The sequence below is a fragment of the Cherax quadricarinatus genome, chromosome 98 (assembly GCF_038502225.1).
Source record: "Cherax quadricarinatus isolate ZL_2023a chromosome 98, ASM3850222v1, whole genome shotgun sequence".
In the NCBI taxonomy this organism is placed as follows: domain Eukaryota; kingdom Metazoa; phylum Arthropoda; class Malacostraca; order Decapoda; family Parastacidae; genus Cherax; species Cherax quadricarinatus.
The window spans coordinates 9,590,165-9,613,268 of record NC_091389.1 but is presented as its reverse complement, the minus strand read 5'-3'; the positions used below and the strand labels follow the sequence as shown (position 1 = coordinate 9,613,268).

Sequence of the window (23,104 nt, the reverse complement as noted above, 5' to 3'; positions counted from 1 at the left end):
ATCTTCTTGGAACAATTTAAAACCCTGAATATGACATTCCGCAGGCATGTCCCGACTTTTTGAATTAAACCACGTCTCAGTTAAGGCAAATACATCAATGTTACCTACACTAGCAACTAATCTCAACTCGTCCATCTTATTCCTAGCACTACGGCAATTAGCATAATAAACATTGAAAGACTCTCCTTTCTCTTTACCCTTCCTGCTCATTTCTATTTTCCTACTAAACCTATTACTGTCCTTATCACCCAAGGTCCCTGGCTTTTCAATATCTATCTCGTTCTTATTATTACTAGTTTCCCTAGAACTCGTAATATTACTACACTGGGACTTCACTGTTTTCCTGCCAAAACCCATACCACTAACTATTCCTAGTTTAAAGTCCTAACTGCTCCCTCCACTGCAGTTGCCAGTGCTTCCACCCCACACCTAGATAAGTGAACCCCATCCCTAGCATACATGTCATTTCTGCCATAGAAGAGGTCCCAGTTGTCAATGAATGTTACCGCATTTTCCTTACAGTATTTGTCCAGCCAGCAATTGACACCAATTGCCCTGGACAACCATTCACTTCCAACTCCCCTCCTTGGCAAAATACCACATATGAGAGGGTTCCCACCCTTACTTCTAATTATTTCTATTGCTGACCTATACCTGCTAATCAGGTCCTCACTCCTACGTCTGCCAACATCGTTGCCTCCAGCACTGAGACAGATAATAGGATTGCTCCCATTACCTCTCATGATGTCATCCAGACCAGTGATACAGTGGTGAGTGGTGAGTTAGTACCTGCTACCACTGATGATGCTGGTAGCTCAACACCCCTCCCCAACCCCAATACCCTCCCAAACCCCATCACCATCCCCAAACCCATCACCATCCCCAAACCCATAACCATCCCCAAACCCACCATCCCCAACCCTACAGGGTATGGAGTTTTTGTAGCCAATGTACCCACTTTGTGCAGGTACAGGACTGTAAACCAGCTTCTGAAAAAATCCGGCGGTTTAATCAAATTCATAATGCCACGAAGACGCAGAGGTCATCGTAGATATGGCTTTGCAATTTTTAAAAATAAGGATTACGAAAGACGAGCACTAATGCTGAACGGCCATGTGTTGACTGGTCCAAGAGGTGAGACCCCACAGAAAATGGTAGTTGAGCCAGCATACAAGCAAGTATTAATTGATGATGGAAAACCCAAAGTAAAACCACCAGTCCAGAATGCACAACAACATGGAAAACCACAAATTCTGGGTAATAAGAAGTGTGTTTTAAAATATTATAATACTAAAGGGTATTGGGTAGTGTGAACACCATTGCTGCTCCCACCAAGGCTAGACTTCCCAGCTACCATGTTTATGCTACCTCCAAGTCTAGGCCTCCCAGCTACCATGTTTATGCTACCTCCAAGTCTAGGCCTCCCTGCTACAAAGTTCATGCTACCTCCAAGTCTAGGCCTCCCAGCTACCATGTTCATGCTACCTCCAAGTCTAGGCCTCCCAGCTACCAAGATCAAAGTCAACATCAAAGACACAAGTCCCATAGAACTTTGGTTGATTCCTAGGACCTTGTACCCTTTAAGTCAAGGCCTTTTTGTTGGTCAAAAATTAGTTGTTTTTTTTTTGTATCAGAGCATTAAACTCCTAAGAGTTATTAGAGGACAGTCATTAAAGTTTATTTTATTATTATTATTATTATTATTATTATTATTATTATTATTATTATTATTATTATTATTATTATTACTATTATTATTATTGTTTTTACATGAAAGTGTACAAACACCAAGACTTGTTCATCTCCCAGTGTCACCACATATATCACCATCACTATTCATTACATCTATCATTATACATTACATCTTTCACTATCACTATTCATCACATATATCACCATCACTATTCACCACATCTGTCACCATCACTATTCACAATATCTCTCACCATCATTATACATCTTTCACTATCACTATTCATCACATATATCACCATCACTATATACAAGGGTAGAACAACAAAATTCGAGGTTAACTATATTTCTCATATATTATATTTTGACCATTATTGTGGCTGGAGATATTATAAATTATTATTCTCTTCTTTCCTAGCTTCCACTATAGAAGAAATATCTAAATATGGAAATCTACAGGAAATTGATGTATCTCGTCGTGGTGTTGGACGTTATGACCATTTTTGTTGGGCTATATTGTTATTTTGATGAGTGGGCCCAGGAGCTGGAAGAGGACCGGATGCGACTCCAAATGGAGGTCCAGGAAGCCTCCTGGGCTTGTGAATCATTTTCCCAGAGAATTTGTAGGATCCCTGGGATGGGGATAATATTTAATTGTGATAATTATACCCCCTTATATCTCCCTGGAAGGCAGGTGAGCTCTTGGTGGGCACCAAGCTCCTGGCCTCTTCTGGGAATCATCTTTAGATTGTACCAAGCCAGCAAGGATGTTGAGGAGCTGGAGATTCTCCTCACCTGGAGTTTACCTGGAGAGAGTTCCGGGGGTCAACGCCCCCGCGGCCCGGTCTGAGACCAGGCCTCCTGGTGGATCAGAGCCTGATCAACCAGGCTGTTGCTGCTGGCTGCACGCAAACCAACATACGAGCCACAGCCCGGCTGATCCGGAACTGACTTTAGGTGCTTGTCCAGTGCCAGCTTGAAGACTGCCAGGGGTCTGTTGGTAATCCCCCTTATGTGTGCTGGGAGGCAGTTGAACAGTCTCGGGCCCCTGACACTTATTGTATGGTCTCTTAACGTGCTAGTGACACCCCTGCTTTTCATTGGGGGGATGGTGCATCGTCTGCCAAGTCTTTTGCTTTCGTAGTGGGTGATTTTCGTGTGCAAGTTCGGTACTAGTCCCTCTAGGATTTTCCAGGTGTATATAATCATGTATCTCTCCCTCCTGCGTTCCAGGGAATACAGGTTTAGGAACCTCAAGCGCTCCCAATAATTGAGGTGTTTTATCTCCGTTATGCGCGCCGTGAAAGTTCTCTGTACATTTTCTAGGTCGGCAATTTCACCTGCCTTGAAAGGTGCTGTTAGTGTGCAGCAATATTCCAGCCTAGATAGAACAAGTGACCTGAAGAGTGTCATCATGGGCTTGGCCTCCCTAGTTTTGAAGGTTCTCATTATCCATCCTGTCATTTTTCTAGCAGATGCGATTGATACAATGTTATGGTCCTTGAAGGTGAGATCCTCCGACATGATCACTCCCAGGTCTTTGACGTTGGTGTTTCGCTCTATTTTGTGGCCAGAATTTGTTTTGTACTCTGATGAAGATTTAATTTCCTCATGTTTACCATATCTGAGTAATTGAAATTTCTCATCGTTGAACTTCATATTGTTTTCTGCAGCCCACTGAAAGATTTGGTTGATGTCTGCCTGGAGCTTTGCAGTGTCTGCAATGGAAGACACTGTCATGCAGATTCGGGTGTCATCTGCAAAGGAAGACACGGTGCTGTGGCTGACATCCTTGTCTATGTCGGATATGAGGATGAGGAACAAGATGGGAGCTAGTACTGTGCCTTGTGGAACAGAGCTTTTCACCGTAGCTGCCTCGGACTTTACTCTGTTGACGACTACTCTCTGTGTTCTGTTAGTGAGGAAATTATAGATCCATCGACCGACTTTTCCTGTTATTCCTTTAGCACGCATTTTGTGCGCTATTACGCCATGGTCACACTTGTCGAAGGCTTTTGCAAAGTCTGTATATATTACATCTGCATTCTTTTTGTCTTCTAGTGCATTTAGGACCTTGTCGTAGTGGTCCAATAGTTGAGACAGACAGGAGCGACCTGTTCTAAACCCATGTTGCCCTGGGTTGTGTAACTGATGGGTTTCTAGATGCGTGGTGATCTTGCTTCTTAGGACCCTTTCAAAGATTTTTATGATATGGGATGTTAGTGCTATTGGTCTGTAGTTCTTTGCTGTTGCTTTACTGCCCCCTTTGTGGAGTGGGGCTATGTCTGTTGTTTTTAGTAACTGTGGGACGACCCCCGTGTCCATGCTCCCTCTCCATAGGATGGAAAAGGCTCGTGATAGGGGCTTCTTGCAGTTCTTGATGAACACAGAGTTCCATGAGTCTGGCCCTGGGGCAGAGTGCATGGGCATGTCATTTATCGCCTGTTCGAAGTCATTTGGCGTCAGGATAACATCGGATAGGCTTGTGTTAATCAAATTTTGTGGCTCTCTCATAAAAAATTCATTTTGATCTTCGACTCTCAGTCTGGTTAGCGGCTTGCTAAAAACTGAGTCATATTGGGACTTGAGTAGCTCACTCATTTCCTTGTTGTCATCTGTGTAGGACCCATCTTGTTTAAGTAGGGGCCCAATACTGGACGTTGTTCTCGATTTTGATTTGGCATAGGAGAAGAAATACTTTGGGTTTCTTTCGATTTCATTTATGGCTTTTAGTTCTTCCCGCGATTCCTGACTCCTAAAGGATTCTTTTAGCTTAAGTTCGATGCTTGCTATTTCTCTGACCAGTGTCTCCCTACGCATTTCAGATATATTGACCTCTTTTAGCCGCTCTGTTATTCTTTTCCGTCGCCTGTAAAGGGAGCGCCTGTCTCTTTCAGTTTTACATCTACTCCTCCTTTTTCTTAGAGGAATAAGCCTTGTGCATACATCGAGTGCTACCGAGTTAATCTGTTCTAGGCATAAGTTGGGGTCTGTGTTGCTTAGTATATCTTCCCAGCTTATATCGGTTAGGACTTGGTTTACTTGGTCCCAAGGAGATGAAAGAATCCTGCCAGGATAATTCATCCTCCCAAGTGATGCTGGTTCATCTGTGGGTTGTTGTGACAGTGTTAGGAGTGTTGTACTACACCTGGCAATTCTTCCGTACCAGACTTCTCAAGTCACTTACACATACCAGCACCAGTGACACAGTGGTGAGTGGTGAGTTAGTACCTGCTACCACTGATGATGCTGGTAGCTCAACACCCCTCCCCAACCCCAATACCCTCCCAAACCCCATCACCATCCCCAAACCCATCACCATCCCCAAACCCATAACCATCCCCAAACCCACCATCCCCAACCCTACAGGGTATGGAGTTTTTGTAGCCAATGTACCCACTTTGTGCAGGTACAGGACTGTAAACCAGCTTCTGAAAAAATCCGGCGGTTTAATCAAATTCATAATGCCACGAAGACGCAGAGGTCATCGTAGATATGGCTTTGCAATTTTTAAAAATAAGGATTACGAAAGACGAGCACTAATGCTGAACGGCCATGTGTTGACTGGTCCAAGAGGTGAGACCCCACAGAAAATGGTAGTTGAGCCAGCATACAAGCAAGTATTAATTGATGATGGAAAACCCAAAGTAAAACCACCAGTCCAGAATGCACAACAACATGGAAAACCACAAATTCTGGGTAATAAGAAGTGTGTTTTAAAATATTATAATACTAAAGGGTATTGGGTAGTGTGAACACCATTGCTGCTCCCACCAAGGCTAGACTTCCCAGCTACCATGTTTATGCTACCTCCAAGTCTAGGCCTCCCAGCTACCATGTTTATGCTACCTCCAAGTCTAGGCCTCCCTGCTACAAAGTTCATGCTACCTCCAAGTCTAGGCCTCCCAGCTACCATGTTCATGCTACCTCCAAGTCTAGGCCTCCCAGCTACCAAGATCAAAGTCAACATCAAAGACACAAGTCCCATAGAACTTTGGTTGATTCCTAGGACCTTGTACCCTTTAAGTCAAGGCCTTTTTGTTGGTCAAAAATTAGTTTTTTTTTTTTTTTGTATCAGAGCATTAAACTCCTAAGAGTTATAAGAGGACAGTCATTAAAGTTTATTTTATTATTATTATTATTATTATTATTATTATTATTATTATTATTATTATTACTATTATTATTATTGTTTTTACATGAAAGTGTACAAACACCAAGACTTGTTCATCTCCCAGTGTCACCACATATATCACCATCACTATTCATTACATCTGTCACCATCACTATTCACAATATCTCTCACCATCATTATACATCTTTCACTATCACTATTCATCACATATATCACCATCACTATTCACCACATCTGTCACCATCACTATTCACAATATCTCTCACCATCATTATACATCTTTCACTATCACTATTCATCACATATATCACCATCACTATATACAAGGGTAGAACAACAAAATTCGAGGTTAACTATATTTCTCATATATTATATTTTGACCATTATTGTGGCTGGAGATATTATAAATTATTATTCTCTTCTTTCCTAGCTTCCACTATAGAAGAAATATCTAAATATGGAAATCTACAGGAAATTGATGTATCTCGTCGTGGTGTTGGACGTTATGACCATTTTTGTTGGGCTATATTGTTATTTTGATGAGTGGGCCCAGGAGCTGGAAGAGGACCGGATGCGACTCCAAATGGAGGTCCAGGAAGCCTCCTGGGCTTGTGAATCATTTTCCCAGAGAATTTGTAGGATCCCTGGGATGGGGATAATATTTAATTGTGATAATTATACCCCCTTATATCTCCCTGGAAGGCAGGTGAGCTCTTGGTGGGCACCAAGCTCCTGGCCTCTTCTGGGAATCATCTTTAGATTGTACCAAGCCAGCAAGGATGTTGAGGAGCTGGAGATTCTCCTCAAGGAGATGAAAGAATCCTGCCAGGATAATTCATCCTCCCAAGTGATGCTGGTTCATCTGTGGGTTATTGTGACAGTGTTAGGAGTGTTGTACTACACCTGGCAATTCTTCCGTACCAGACTTCTCAAGTCACTTACACATACCAGCACCAGTGACACAGTGGTGAGTGGTGAGTTAGTACCTGCTACCACTGATGATGCTGGTAGCTCAACACCTCTCCCCAACCCCAATACCCTCCCCAACCCCATCACCATCCCCAAACCCATCACCATCCCCAAACCCATAACCATCCCCAAACCCACCATCCCCAACCCTACAGGGTATGGAGTTTTTGTAGCCAATGTACCCACTTTGTGCAGGTACAGGACTGTAAACCAGCTTCTGAAAAAATCCGGCGGTTTAATCAAATTCATAATGCCACGAAGATGCAGAGGTCATCGTAGATATGGCTTTGCAATTTTTAAAAATAAGGATTACGAAAGACGAGCACTGATGCTGAACGGCCATGTGTTGACTGGTCCAAGAGGTGAGACCCCACAGAAAATGGTAGTTGAGCCAGCATACAAGCAAGTATTAATTGATGATGCAAAACCCAAAGTAAAACCACCAGTCCAGAATGCACAACAACATGGAAAACCACAAATTCTGGGTAATAAGAAGTGTGTTTTAAAACATTATAATACTAAAGGGTATTGGGTAGTGTGAACACCATTGCTGCTCCCACCAAGGCTAGACTTCCCAGCTACCATGTTTATGCTACCTCCAAGTCTAGGCCTCCCTGCTACCATGTTCATGCTACCTCCAAGTCTAGGCCTCCCAGCTACCAAGTTCATGCTACCTCCAAGTCTAGGCCTCCCTGCTACCATGTTCATGCTACCTCCAAGTCTAGGCCTCCCAGCTACCAAGTTTATGCTACCTCCAAGTCTAGGCCTCCCTGCTACCATGTTCATGCTACCTCCAAGTCTAGGCCTCCCAGCTACCATGTTTATGCTACCTCCAAGTCTAGGCCTCCCTGCTACCATGTTCATGCTACCTCCAAGTCTAGGCCTCCCAGCTACCATGTTTATGCTACCTCCAAGTCTAGGCCTCCCTGCTACCATGTTCATGCTACCTCCAAGTCTAGGCCTCCCAGCTACCATGTTTATGCTACCTCCAAGTCTAGGCCTCCCAGCTACCATGTTTATGCTACCTCCAAGTCTAGGCCTCCCTGCTACAAAGTTCATGCTACCTCCAAGTCTAGGCCTCCCAGCTACCATGTTCATGCTACCTCCAAGTCTAGGCCTCCCAGCTACCAAGATCAAAGTCAACATCAAAGACACAAGTCCCATAGAACTTTGGTTGATTCCTAGGACCTTGTACCCTTTAAGTCAAGGCCTTTTTGTTGGTCAAAAATTAGTTTTTTTTTTTTGTATCAGAGCATTAAACTCCTAAGAGTTATAAGAGGACAGTCATTAAAGTTTATTTTATTATTATTATTATTATTATTATTATTATTATTATTATTATTATTACTATTATTATTATTGTTTTTACATGAAAGTGTACAAACACCAAGACTTGTTCATCTCCCAGTGTCACCACATATATCACCATCACTATTCATTACATCTATCATTATACATTACATCTTTCACTATCACTATTCATCACATATATCACCATCACTATTCACCACATCTGTCACCATCACTATTCACAATATCTCTCACCATCATTATACATCTTTCACTATCACTATTTATCACATATATCACCATCACTATTCACCACATCTGTCACCATCACTATTCACAATATCTCTCACCAACATTATACATCTTTCACTATCACTATTTATCACATATATCACCATCACTATTCACCACATCTGTCACCATCACTATTCACAATATCTCTCACCAACATTATACATCTTTCACTATCACTATTCACCACATGTATCACTATCATTATTCACTACATCACCATCACTATTCACCACATCTGTCACCATCACTATTCACAATATCTCTCACCATCATTATACATCTTTCACTATCACTATTCATCACATATATCACCATCACTATATACAAGGGCAGAACAACAAAATTCGAGGTTAACTATATTTCTCATATATTATATTTTGACCATTATTGTGGCTGGAGATATTATAAATTATTATTCTCTTCTTTCCTAGCTTCCACTATAGAAGAAATATCTAAATATGGAAATCTACAGGAAATTGATGTATCTCGTCGTGGTGTTGGACGTTATGACCATTTTTGTTGGGCTATATTGTTATTTTGATGAGTGGGCCCAGGAGCTGGAAGAGGACCGGATGCGACTCCAAATGGAGGTCCAGGAAGCCTCCTGGGCTTGTGAATCATTTTCCCAGAGAATTTGTAGGATCCCTTGGATGGGGATAATATTTAATTGTGATAATTATACCCCCTTATATCTCCCTGGAAGGCAGGTGAGCCCTTGGTGGGCACCAAGCTCCTGGCCTCTTCTGGGAATCACATAAGAACATAAGAACATAAGAAAGGAGGAACACTGCAGGAGGCCTGCTGGCCCATACTAGGCAGGTCCTTTACAATTCATCCCACTAACAAAACATTTGCCCTACCCAATTTTCAATGCCACCCAAGAAATAAGCTCTGATGTGAAAGTCCCACTCAAATCCAACCCATCCCATTCATGTACTTATCCAACCTAGATTTGAAACTACCCAAAGTCCCAGCCTCAATAACCCAACTAGGTAGACTGTTCCACTCATCAACTACCCTATTTCCAAACCAATACTTTCCGATGTCCTTTCTAAATCTAAACTTATCTAATTTAAATCCATTACTGCGCGTTCTCTCTTGGAGAGACATCCTCAAGACCTTATTAATATCCCCTTTATTAATACCTATCTTCCACTTATACACTTCGATCAGGTCTCCTCTCATTCTTCGTCTAACAAGTGAATGTAACTTAAGAGTCTTCAATCTTTCTTCATAAGGAAGATTTCTGATGCTATGTATTAATTTAGTCATCCTACGCTGAATGTTTTCTAACGAATTTATGTCCATTTTGTAATACGGAGACCAGAACTGAGCTGCATAATCAAGGTGAGGCCTTACTAATGATGTATAAAGCTGCAGTATGACCTCTGGACTTCTGTTGCTTACACTTCTTGATATAAATCCCAGTAATCTATTTGCCTTATTACGTACGCTTAGGCATTGCTGTCTTGGTTTAAGGTTGCTGCTCACCATAACCCCCAAGTCCTTTTCGTAATCTGTATGGCTAAGTTCTACATCATTTAATTTATAAGTACTAGGGTTATGGGCACTCCCAAGCTTCAGAACCTTGCATTTATCTACATTGAACTGCATCTGCCACTTTTCTGACCAAGAATAGAGTTTGTTTAAATCCTCCTGAAGTTCCCTAACATCTACGTTTGAATCAATTATCCTACCTATCTTTGTGTCATCGGCGAATTTGCTCATATCACTAGTAATTCCCTCATCAAGATCATTGATATATATTATAAATAACAACGGGCCCAAGACTGATCCCTGTGGAACGCCACTTGTTACAGATCCCCACTCGGATTTAACCCCATTTATGGACACTCTCTGCTTCCTGTCAGTGAGCCATGACTCGATCCACGAGAGCACTTTTCCCCCAATGCCATGAGCTGCCACTTTCTTTAACAGTCTATGGTGCGGAACTCTATCAAAAGCCTTACTAAAATCTAGGTAAATAATATCAAATTCTTTATTGTGGTCAACAGCCTCAAAAGCTTTACTGAAGAAAGTTAATAAATTAGTTAGACAAGACCGGCCTCTTGTGAATCCATGCTGAGTATCATTAATCAAGCTATGCTTATCGAGATGGCTTCTTATAATCTCAGCTATAATTGACTCTAGTAATTTGCCTACAATTGAGGTCAGGCTTATTGGGCGGTAATTTGACGGTAACGACTTGTCCCCTGTTTTAAAAATAGGAGTTACATTAGCCATCTTCCACATATCAGACACTACACCTGTTTGAAGAGATAAATTAAAAATATTAGTTAATGGTTCACAGAGTTCCATTTTGCATTCCTTAAGAACCCTTGAAAAAACCTCATCAGGACCCGGCGACTTATTTTGCTTCAGTCTGTCTATCTGCCTCACAACCATCTCACTAGCGACTGTGATGTTACATAATTTATCTTCTTCTAGCCCACTGTAAAAATTAATTACTGGAATATTGTTAGTGTCTTCCTGTGTAAAAACTGAGAGAAAATAATTATTTAAAATCAAGCACATTTCATTCTCATTGTCAGTAAGGTGCCCATAGTTATTTTTAAGGGGACCTATCTTATCTCTAACTTTTGTTCTATAGACCTGGAAAAAACTTTTTGGGTTAGTTTTAGAATCCCTAGCAACTTTAATTTCATAGTCCCTTTTAGCTTTTCTTATCCCCTTTTTAATGTCCCTCTTAATGTCAATATACTGATTCATAAGATGACCCTCACCTCTTTTGATACGCCTATAAATTCCTTTCTTATGCCCTAGTAGATATTTGAGCCTATTATTCATCCATTTTGGGTCATTTCTATTTGATCTAATTTCTTTATATGGGATAAACGCTCTTTGAGCAGCATGTATAGTGTTCAGAAAACTGTCATATTGATAGCTCTCTTCGTTACCCCAGTCAACAGATGATAAGTGTTCTCTAAGCCCATCGTAATCTGCTAAGCGAAAATCTGGGACTGTTACTGAGTTATCGCTACTATCGTACTTCCATTCAATGCTAAATGTAATTGACTTGTGGTCGCTAGCACCCAGTTCCTCTGAAATTTCTAAATTATTAACAAGGGATTCATTGTTTGCCATAACTAAGTCAAGCAGGTTATTTCCCCTTGTAGGTTCTGTCACAAACTGCTTCAAAAAACAATCCTGAAATACTTCTAAGAAGTCGTACGATTCTAAATTCCCAGTCAAGAAATTCCAATCAACATGACTAAAGTTAAAGTCTCCTAGAATTACTACATTATCGTGCCTTGTGGCCTTAACAATTTCCTCCCATAGTAGTTTCCCTTGGTCCCTATCTAAGTTAGGGGGACGGTATATCACTCCTAAAATCAGTTTTTCATGCCCCTCTGAAAATTCTATCCAAACAGACTCTGTATGTGTTACTTCAGACTTAATACCCGTTTTTATGCAACAGTTCAAGCGATCTCGGACATACAATGCCACCCCACCCCCCCTCCCCACCAGTGACACAGTGGTGAGTGGTGAGTTAGTACCTGCTACCACTGATGATGCTGGTAGCTCAACACCCCTCCCCAACCCCAATACCCTCCCCAACCCCATCACCATCCCCAAACCCATCACCATCCCCAAACCCATAACCATCCCCAAACCCACCATCCCCAACCCTACAGGGTATGGAGTTTTTGTAGCCAATGTACCCACTTTGTGCAGGTACAGGACTGTAAACCAGCTTCTGAAAAAATCCGGCGGTTTAATCAAATTCATAATGCCACGAAGACGCAGAGGTCATCGTAGATATGGCTTTGCAATTTTTAAAAATAAGGATTACGAAAGACGAGCACTGATGCTGAACGGCCATGTGTTGACTGGTCCAAGAGGTGAGACCCCACAGAAAATGGTAGTTGAGCCAGCATACAAGCAAGTATTAATTGATGATGGAAAACCCAAAGTAAAACCACCAGTCCAGAATGCACAACAACATGGAAAACCACAAATTCTGGGTAATAAGAAGTGTGTTTTAAAATATTATAATACTAAAGGGTATTGGGTAGTGTGAACACCATTGCTGCTCCCACCAAGGCTAGACTTCCCAGCTACCATGTTTATGCTACCTCCAAGTCTAGGCCTCCCAGCTACCTCCAAGTCTAGGCCTCCCAGCTACCATGTTCATGCTATCCAAGTCTAGGCCTCCCAGCTACCATGTTTATGCTACCTCCAAGTCTAGGCCTCCCTGCTACAAAGTTCATGCTACCTCCAAGTCTAGGCCTCCCTGCTACAAAGTTCATGCTACCTCCAAGTCTAGGCCTCCCAGCTACCAAGATCATGCCACCTCCAAGTCTAGGCCTCCCAGCTACCAAGATCAAAGTCAACATCAAAGACACAAGTCCCATAGAACTTTGGTTGATTCCTAGGACCTTGTACACTTTAAGTCAAGTCCTTTTTGTTGGTCAAAAATGAGTTTTTTTTTTTGTATCAGAGCATTAAACTCGTAAGAGTTATAAGAGGACAGTTATTAATGATTACTATTATTATTATTATTATTATTATTATTATTATTATTATTATTATTATTATTATTATTACTATTATTATTATTGTTTTTACATGAAAGTGTACAAACACCAAGATTTGTTCATCTCCCAGTGTCACCACATATATCACCATCACTATTCATTACATCTATCATTATACATTACATCTTTCACTATCACTATTCATCACATATATCACCACTACATCTATCACCATCACTATTCACACATCTGTCACCATCACTATTCACAACTATCTATTCACCATCACTATTCACCACATCTGTCACCATCACTATTCACTATCACTCATTATACATCTTTCACTCTATTCATCACATATATCACCATCACTGTATACAAGGGCAGAACAACAAAATTCGAGGTTAACTATATTTCTCATATATTATATTTTGACCATTATTGTGGCTGGAGATATTATAAATTATTATTCTCTTCTTTCCTAGCTTCCACTATAGAAGAAATATCTAAATATGGAAATCTACAGGAAATTGATGTATCTCGTCGTGGTGTTGGACGTTATGACCATTTTTGTTGGGCTATATTGTTATTTTGATGAGTGGGCCCAGGAGCTGGAAGAGGACCGGATGCGACTCCAAATGGAGGTCCAGGAAGCCTCCTGGGCTTGTGAATCATTTTCCCAGAGAATTTGTAGGATCCCTGGGATGGGGATAATATTTAATTGTGATAATTATACCCCCTTATATCTCCCTGGAAGGCAGGTGAGCCCTTGGTGGGCACCAAGCTCCTGGCCTCTTCTGGGAATCATCTTTAGATTGTACCAAGCCAGCAAGGATGTTGAGGAGCTGGAGATTCTCCTCAAGGAGATGAAAGAATCCTGCCAGGATAATTCATCCTCCCAAGTGATGCTGGTTCATCTGTGGGTTGTTGTGACAGTGTTAGGAGTGTTGTACTACACCTGGCGATTCTTCCGTACCAGACTTCTCAAGTCACTTACACATACCAGCACCAGTGACACAGTGGTGAGTGGTGAGTTAGTACCTGCTACCACTGATGATGCTGGTAGCTCAACACCCCTCCCCAACCCCAATACCCTCCCCAACCCCATCACCATCCCCAAACCCATCACCATCCCCAAACCCATAACCATCCCCAAACCCACCATCCCCAACCCTACAGGGTATGGAGTTTTTGTAGCCAATGTACCCACTTTGTGCAGGTACAGGACTGTAAACCAGCTTCTGAAAAAATCCGGCGGTTTAATCAAATTCATAATGCCACGAAGACGCAGAGGTCATCGTAGATATGGCTTTGCAATTTTTAAAAATAAGGATTACGAAAGACGAGCACTGATGCTGAACGGCCATGTGTTGACTGGTCCAAGAGGTGAGACCCCACAGAAAATGGTAGTTGAGCCAGCATACAAGCAAGTATTAATTGATGATGGAAAACCCAAAGTAAAACCACCAGTCCAGAATGCACAACAACATGGAAAACCACAAATTCTGGGTAATAAGAAGTGTGTTTTAAAACATTATAATACTAAAGGGTATTGGGTAGTGTGAACACCATTGCTGCTCCCACCAAGGCTAGACTTCCCAGCTACCATGTTTATGCTACCTCCAAGTCTAGGCCTCCCTGCTACAAAGTTCATGCTACCTCCAAGTCTAGGCCTCCCTGCTACAAAGTTCATGCTACCTCCAAGTCTAGGCCTCCCAGCTACCAAGATCATGCTACCTCCAAGTCTAGGTCTCCCAGCTACCATGTTCATGCTACCTCCAAGTCTAGTTCAAGTCTAGCTACTACCAAGTCATGCAAGTCAAGGCCTCCCAGCTACCAAGATCAAAGTCAACATCAAAGACACAAGTCCCATAGAACTTTGGTTGATTCCTAGGACCTTGTACACTTTAAGTCAAGTCCTTTTTGTTGATCAAAAATGAGTTTTTTTTTTGTATCAGAGCATTAAACTCGTAAGAGTTATAAGAGGACAGTTATTAATGATTACTATTATTATTATTATTATTATTATTATTATTATTATTATTATTATTATTATTATTACTATTATTATTATTGTTTTTACATGAAAGTGTACAAACACCAAGACTTGTTCATCTCCCAGTGTCACCACATATATCACCATCACTATTCATTACATCTATCATTATACATTACATCTTTCACTATCACTATTCATCACATATATCACCATCACTATTCACTACATCTATCACCATCACTATTCGTGACATCTGTCACCATCACTATTCACAACATCTATTACCATCATTATGCATCTTCCACTATCAATATTCATCAAATATATCACCATCACTATGCATCTTTCACTATCACTATTCATCACATATATCACTATTCACTACATCTATCACCATCACTATTCACCACATCTGTCACCATCACTATTCACAATATCTCTCACCATCATTATACATCTTTCACTATCACTATTCATCACATATATCACCATCACTATATACAAGGGCAGAACAACAAAATTCGAGGTTAACTATATTTCTCATATATTATATTTTGACCATTATTGTGGCTGGAGATATTATAAATTATTATTCTCTTCTTTCCTAGCTTCCACTATAGAAGAAATATCTAAATATGGAAATCTACAGGAAATTGATGTATCTCGTCGTGGTGTTGGACGTTATGACCATTTTTGTTGGGCTATATTGTTATTTTGATGAGTGGGCCCAGGAGCTGGAAGAGGACCGGATGCGACTCCAAATGGAGGTCCAGGAAGCCTCCTGGGCTTGTGAATCATTTTCCCAGAGAATTTGTAGGATCCCTGGGATGGGGATAATATTTAATTGTGATAATTATACCCCCTTATATCTCCCTGGAAGGCAGGTGAGCCCTTGGTGGGCACCAAGCTCCTGGCCTCTTCTGGGAATCATCTTTAGATTGTACCAAGCCAGCAAGGATGTTGAGGAGCTGGAGATTCTCCTCAAGGAGATGAAAGAATCCTGCCAGGATAATTCATCCTCCCAAGTGATGCTGGTTCATCTGTGGGTTGTTGTGACAGTGTTAGGAGTGTTGTACTACACCTGGCGATTCTTCCGTACCAGACTTCTCAAGTCACTTACACATACCAGCACCAGTGACACAGTGGTGAGTGGTGAGTTAGTACCTGCTACCACTGATGATGCTGGTAGCTCAACACCCCTCCCCAACCCCAATACCCTCCCCAACCCCATCACCATCCCCAAACCCATCACCATCCCCAAACCCATAACCATCCCCAAACCCACCATCCCCAACCCTACAGGGTATGGAGTTTTTGTAGCCAATGTACCCACTTTGTGCAGGTACAGGACTGTAAACCAGCTTCTGAAAAAATCCGGCGGTTTAATCAAATTCATAATGCCACGAAGACGCAGAGGTCATCGTAGATATGGCTTTGCAATTTTTAAAAATAAGGATTACGAAAGACGAGCACTGATGCTGAACGGCCATGTGTTGACTGGTCCAAGAGGTGAGACCCCACAGAAAATGGTAGTTGAGCCAGCATACAAGCAAGTATTAATTGATGATGGAAAACCCAAAGTAAAACCACCAGTCCAGAATGCACAACAACATGGAAAACCACAAATTCTGGGTAATAAGAAATGTGTTTTAAAGCATTATAATACTAAAGGGTATTGGGTAGTGTGAACACCATTGCTGCTCCCACCAAGGCTAGACTTCCCAGCTACCATGTTTATGCTACCTCCAAGTCTAGGCCTCCCAGCTACCATGTTCATGCTACCTCCAAGTCTAGGCCTCCCAGCTACCAAGTTCATGCTACCTCCAAGTCTAGGCCTCCCAGCTACCATGTTCATGCTACCTCCAAGTCTAGGCCTCCCTGCTACAAAGTTCATGCTACCTCCAAGTCTAGGCCTCCCAGCTACCAAGTTCATGCTACCTCCAAGTCTAGGCCTCCCAGCTACCAAGATCAAAGTCAACATCAAAGACACAAGTCCCATAGAACTTTGGTTGATTCCTAGGACCTTGTACACTTTAAGTCAAGTCCTTTTTGTTGGTCAAAAATGAGTTTTTTTTTCTATCAGAGCATTAAACTCCTAAGAGTTATGAGAGGACAGTTATTAAAGTTTATTTTATTATTACTATTATTATTATTATTATTATTATTATTATTATTATTATTATTATTATTATTACTATTATTATTATTGTTTTTACTTGAAAGTGTACAAACACCAAGACTTGTTCATCTCCCAGTGTCACCACATATATCACCATCACTATTCATTACATCTATCATTATACATTACATCTTTCACTATCACTATTCATCACATATATCACCATCACTATTCACTACATCTATCACAATCACTATTCGTGACATCTGTCACCATCACTATTCACAACATCTATTACCATCATTATGCATCTTCCACTACCAATATTCATCAAATATATCACCATCACTATGCATCTTTCACTATCACTATTCACCACATCTGTCACCATCACTATTCACAACATCTTTCACCATCATTATACATCTTTCACTATCACTATTCATCACATATATCACCATCACTATATACAAGGGCAGAACAACAAAATTCGAGGTTAACTATATTTCTCATATATTATATTTTGACCATTATTGTGGCTGGAGATATTATAAATTATTATTCTCTTCTTTCCTAGCTTCCACTATAGAAGAAATATCTAAATATGGAAATCTACAGGAAATTGATGTATCTCGTCGTGGTGTTGGACGTTATGACCATTTTTGTTGGGCTATATTGTTATTTTGATGAGTGGGCCCAGGAGCTGGAAGAGGACCGGATGCGACTCCAAATGGAGGTCCAGGAAGCCTCCTGGGCTTGTGAATCATTTTCCCAGAGAATTTGTAGGATCCCTGGGATGGGGATAATATTTAATTGTGATAATTATACCCCCTTATATCTCCCTGGAAGGCAGGTGAGCCCTTGGTGGGCACCAAGCTCCTGGCCTCTTCTGGGAATCATCTTTAGATTGTACCAAGCCAGCAAGGATGTTGAGGAGCTGGAGATTCTCCTCAAGGAGATGAAAGAATCCTGCCAGGATAATTCATCCTCCCAAGTGATGCTGGTTCATCTGTGGGTTGTTGTGACAGTGTTAGGAGTGTTGTACTACACCTGGCGATTCTTCCGTACCAGACTTCTCAAGTCACTTACACATACCAGCACCAGTGACACAGTGGTGAGTGGTGAGTTAGTACCTGCTACCACTGATGATGCTGGTAGCTCAACACCCCTCCCCAACCCCAATACCCTCCCCAACCCCATCACCATCCCCAAACCCATCACCATCCCCAAACCCATAACCATCCCCAAACCCACCATCCCCAACCCTACAGGGTATGGAGTTTTTGTAGCCAATGTACCCACTTTGTGCAGGTACAGGACTGTAAACCAGCTTCTGAAAAAATCCGGCGGTTTAATCAAATTCATAATGCCACGAAGACGCAGAGGTCATCGTAGATATGGCTTTGCAATTTTTAAAAATAAGGATTACGAAAGACGAGCACTGATGCTGAACGGCCATGTGTTGACTGGTCCAAGAGGTGAGACCCCACAGAAAATGGTAGTTGAGCCAGCATACAAGCAAGTATTAATTGATGATGGAAAACCCAAAGTAAAACCACCAGTCCAGAATGCACAACAACATGGAAAACCACAAATTCTGGGTAATAAGAAGTGTGTTTTAAAACATTATAATACTAAAGGGTATTGGGTAGTGTGAACACCATTGCTGCTCCCACCAAGGCTAGACTTCCCAGCTATCATGTTCATGCTACCTCCAAGTCTAGGCCTCCCAGCTACCATGTTCATGCTACCTCCAAGTCTAGGCCTCCCAGCTACCAAGTTCATGCTACCTCCAAGTCTAGGCCTCCCAGCTACCATGTTCATGCTACCTCCAAGTCTAGGCCTCCCAGCTACCATGTTCATGCTACCTCCAAGTCTAGGCCTCCCTGCTACAAAGTTCATGCTACCTCCAAGTCTAGGCCTCCCAGCTACCAAGATCAAAGTCAACATCAAAGACACAAGTCCCATAGAACTTTGGTTGATTCCTAGGACCTTGTACACTTTAAGTCAAGTCCTTTTTGTTGGTCAAAAATGAGTTTTTTTTTTTGTATCAGAGCATTAAACTCGTAAGAGTTATAAGAGGACAGTTATTAAAGTTTATTTTATTATTATTATTATTATTATTATTATTATTATTATTATTATTATTATTATTATTATTATTATTACTATTATTATTATTGTTTTTACATGAAAGTGTACAAACACCAAGACTTGTTCATCTCCCAGTGTCACCACATATATCACCATCACTATTCATTACATCTATCATTATACATTACATCTTTCACTATCACTATTCATCACATATATCACCATCACTATTCACCACATCTGTCACCATCACTATTCACATCTGTCATATCTCTCACCATCATTATCTATATCATCTTTCACTATCACTATTCATCACATATATCACTATCACTATTCACCACATCTCTTCACTATCATATTCACTATTCACACTATATCTCTCATTCACATCATTATACATCTTTCACTATACTATTCATCACATATATCACCATCACTGTATACAAGGGCAGAACAACAAAATTCGAGGTTAACTATATTTCTCATATATTATATTTTGACCATTATTGTGGCTGGAGATATTATAAATTATTATTCTCTTCTTTCCTAGCTTCCACTATAGAAGAAATATCTAAATATGGAAATCTACAGGAAATTGATGTATCTCGTCGTGGTGTTGGACGTTATGACCATTTTTGTTGGGCTATATTGTTATTTTGATGAGTGGGCCCAGGAGCTGGAAGAGGACCGGATGCGACTCCAAATGGAGGTCCAGGAAGCCTCCTGGGCTTGTGAATCATTTTCCCAGAGAATTTGTAGGATCCCTGGGATGGGGATAATATTTAATTGTGATAATTATACCCCCTTATATCTCCCTGGAAGGCAGGTGAGCCCTTGGTGGGCACCAAGCTCCTGGCCTCTTCTGGGAATCATCTTTAGATTGTACCAAGCCAGCAAGGATGTTGAGGAGCTGGAGATTCTCCTCAAGGAGATGAAAGAATCCTGCCAGGATAATTCATCCTCCCAAGTGATGCTGGTTCATCTGTGGGTTGTTGTGACAGTGTTAGGAGTGTTGTACTACACCTGGCGATTCTTCCGTACCAGACTTCTCAAGTCACTTACACATACCAGCACCAGTGACACAGTGGTGAGTGGTGAGTTAGTACCTGCTACCACTGATGATGCTGGTAGCTCAACACCCCTCCCCAACCCCAATACCCTCCCCAACCCCATCACCATCCCCAAACCCATCACCATCCCCAAACCCATAACCATCCCCAAACCCACCATCCCCAACCCTACAGGGTATGGAGTTTTTGTAGCCAATGTACCCACTTTGTGCAGGTACAGGACTGTAAACCAGCTTCTGAAAAAATCCGGCGGTTTAATCAAATTCATAATGCCACGAAGACGCAGAGGTCATCGTAGATATGGCTTTGCAATTTTTAAAAATAAGGATTACGAAAGACGAGCACTGATGCTGAACGGCCATGTGTTGACTGGTCCAAGAGGTGAGACCCCACAGAAAATGGTAGTTGAGCCAGCATACAAGCAAGTATTAATTGATGATGGAAAACCCAAAGTAAAACCACCAGTCCAGAATGCACAACAACATGGAAAACCACAAATTCTGGGTAATAAGAAGTGTGTTTTAAAACATTATAATACTAAAGGGTATTGGGTAGTGTGAACACCATTGCTGCTCCCACCAAGGCTAGACTTCCCAGCTACCATGTTTATGCTACCTCCAAGTCTAGGCCTCCCAGCTACCATGTTTATGCTACCTCCAAGTCTAGGCCTCCCTGCTACAAAGTTCATGCTACCTCCAAGTCTAGGCCTCCCAGCTACCATGTTCATGCTACCTCCAAGTCTAGGCCTCCCTGCTACAAAGTTCATGCTACCTCCAAGTCTAGGCCTCCCAGCTACCAAGATCAGAGTCAACATCAAAGACACAAGTCCCATAGAACTTTGGTTGATTCCTAGGACCTTGTACACTTTAAGTCAAGTCCTTTTTGTTGGTCAAAAATGAGTTTTTTTTTTTTGTATCAGAGCATTAAACTCCTAAGAGTTATAAGAGGACAGTTATTAAAGTTTATTTTATTATTATTATTATTATTATTATTATTATTATTATTATTATTATTATTATTATTATTACTATTATTATTATTGTTTTTACATGAAAGTGTACAAACACCAAGACTTGTTCATCTCCCAGTGTCACCACATATATCACCATCACTATTCATTACATCTATCATTATACATTACATCTTTCACTATCACTATTCATCACATATATCACCATCACTATTCACCACATCTGTCACCATCACTATTCACAATATCTCTCACCATCATTATACTATCACTATTCACTATCACTATTTATCACATATATCACCATCACTATTCACCACATCTGTCACCATCACTATTCACAATATCTCTCACCATCATTATACATCTTTCACTATCACTATTCATCACATATATCACCATCACTATATACAAGGGCAGAACAACAAAATTCGAGGTTAACTATATTTCTCATATATTATATTTTGACCATTATTGTGGCTGGAGATATTATAAATTATTATTCTCTTCTTTCCTAGCTTCCACTATAGAAGAAATATCTAAATATGGAAATCTACAGGAAATTGATGTATCTCGTCGTGGTGTTGGACGTTATGACCATTTTTGTTGGGCTATATTGTTATTTTGATGAGTGGGCCCAGGAGCTGGAAGAGGACCGGATGCGACTCCAAATGGAGGTCCAGGAAGCCTCCTGGGCTTGTGAATCATTTTCCCAGAGAATTTGTAGGATCCCTGGGATGGGGATAATATTTAATTGTGATAATTATACCCCCTTATATCTCCCTGGAAGGCAGGTGAGCCCTTGGTGGGCACCAAGCTCCTGGCCTCTTCTGGGAATCATCTTTAGATTGTACCAAGCCAGCAAGGATGTTGAGGAGCTGGAGATTCTCCTCAAGGAGATGAAAGAATCCTGCCAGGATAATTCATCCTCCCAAGTGATGCTGGTTCATCTGTGGGTTGTTGTGACAGTGTTAGGAGTGTTGTACTACACCTGGCGATTCTTCCGTACCAGACTTCTCAAGTCACTTACACATACCAGCACCAGTGACACAGTGGTGAGTGGTGAGTTAGTACCTGCTACCACTGATGATGCTGGTAGCTCAACACCCCTCCCCAACCCCAATACCCTCCCCAACCCCATCACCATCCCCAAACCCATCACCATCCCCAAACCCATAACCATCCCCAAACCCACCATCCCCAACCCTACAGGGTATGGAGTTTTTGTAGCCAATGTACCCACTTTGTGCAGGTACAGGACTGTAAACCAGCTTCTGAAAAAATCCGGCGGTTTAATCAAATTCATAATGCCACGAAGACGCAGAGGTCATCGTAGATATGGCTTTGCAATTTTTAAAAATAAGGATTACGAAAGACGAGCACTGATGCTGAACGGCCATGTGTTGACTGGTCCAAGAGGTGAGACCCCACAGAAAATGGTAGTTGAGCCAGCATACAAGCAAGTATTAATTGATGATGGAAAACCCAAAGTAAAACCACCAGTCCAGAATGCACAACAACATGGAAAACCACAAATTCTGGGTAATAAGAAGTGTGTTTTAAAACATTATAATACTAAAGGGTATTGGGTAGTGTGAACACCATTGCTGCTCCCACCAAGGCTAGACTTCCCAGCTACCATGTTCATGCTACCTCCAAGTCTAGGCCTCCCTGCTACAAAGTTCATGCTACCTCCAAGTCTAGGCCTCCCAGCTACCAAGTTCATGCTACCTCCAAGTCTAGGCCTCCCAGCTACCAAGTTCATGCTACCTCCAAGTCTAGGCCTCCCAGCTACCATGTTCATGCTACCTCCAAGTCTAGGCCTCCCTGCTACAAAGTTCATGCTACCTCCAAGTCTAGGCCTCCCAGCTACCAAGATCAAAGTCAACATCAAAGACACAAGTCCCATAGAACTTTGGTTGATTCCTAGGACCTTGTACACTTTAAGTCAAGTCCTTTTTGTTGGTCAA

General features: G+C 41.4%; 1 protein-coding gene across 1 annotated transcript; it reads left to right on the top strand.

The window, feature by feature from the left end:
• Window positions 1-13,343: 13,343 nt before the first annotated feature.
• On the top strand, window positions 13,344-19,114 carry LOC138855529 (uncharacterized). The gene is made up of 2 exons (XM_070105358.1): window positions 13,344-14,628; window positions 14,704-19,114. The coding sequence occupies exon 1, from the start codon at window positions 13,392-13,394 to the stop codon at window positions 14,442-14,444; it is 1,053 nt and encodes a 350-aa protein (XP_069961459.1). The 5' UTR covers window positions 13,344-13,391; the 3' UTR covers window positions 14,445-14,628; window positions 14,704-19,114.
• Window positions 19,115-23,104: the final 3,990 nt, after the last annotated feature.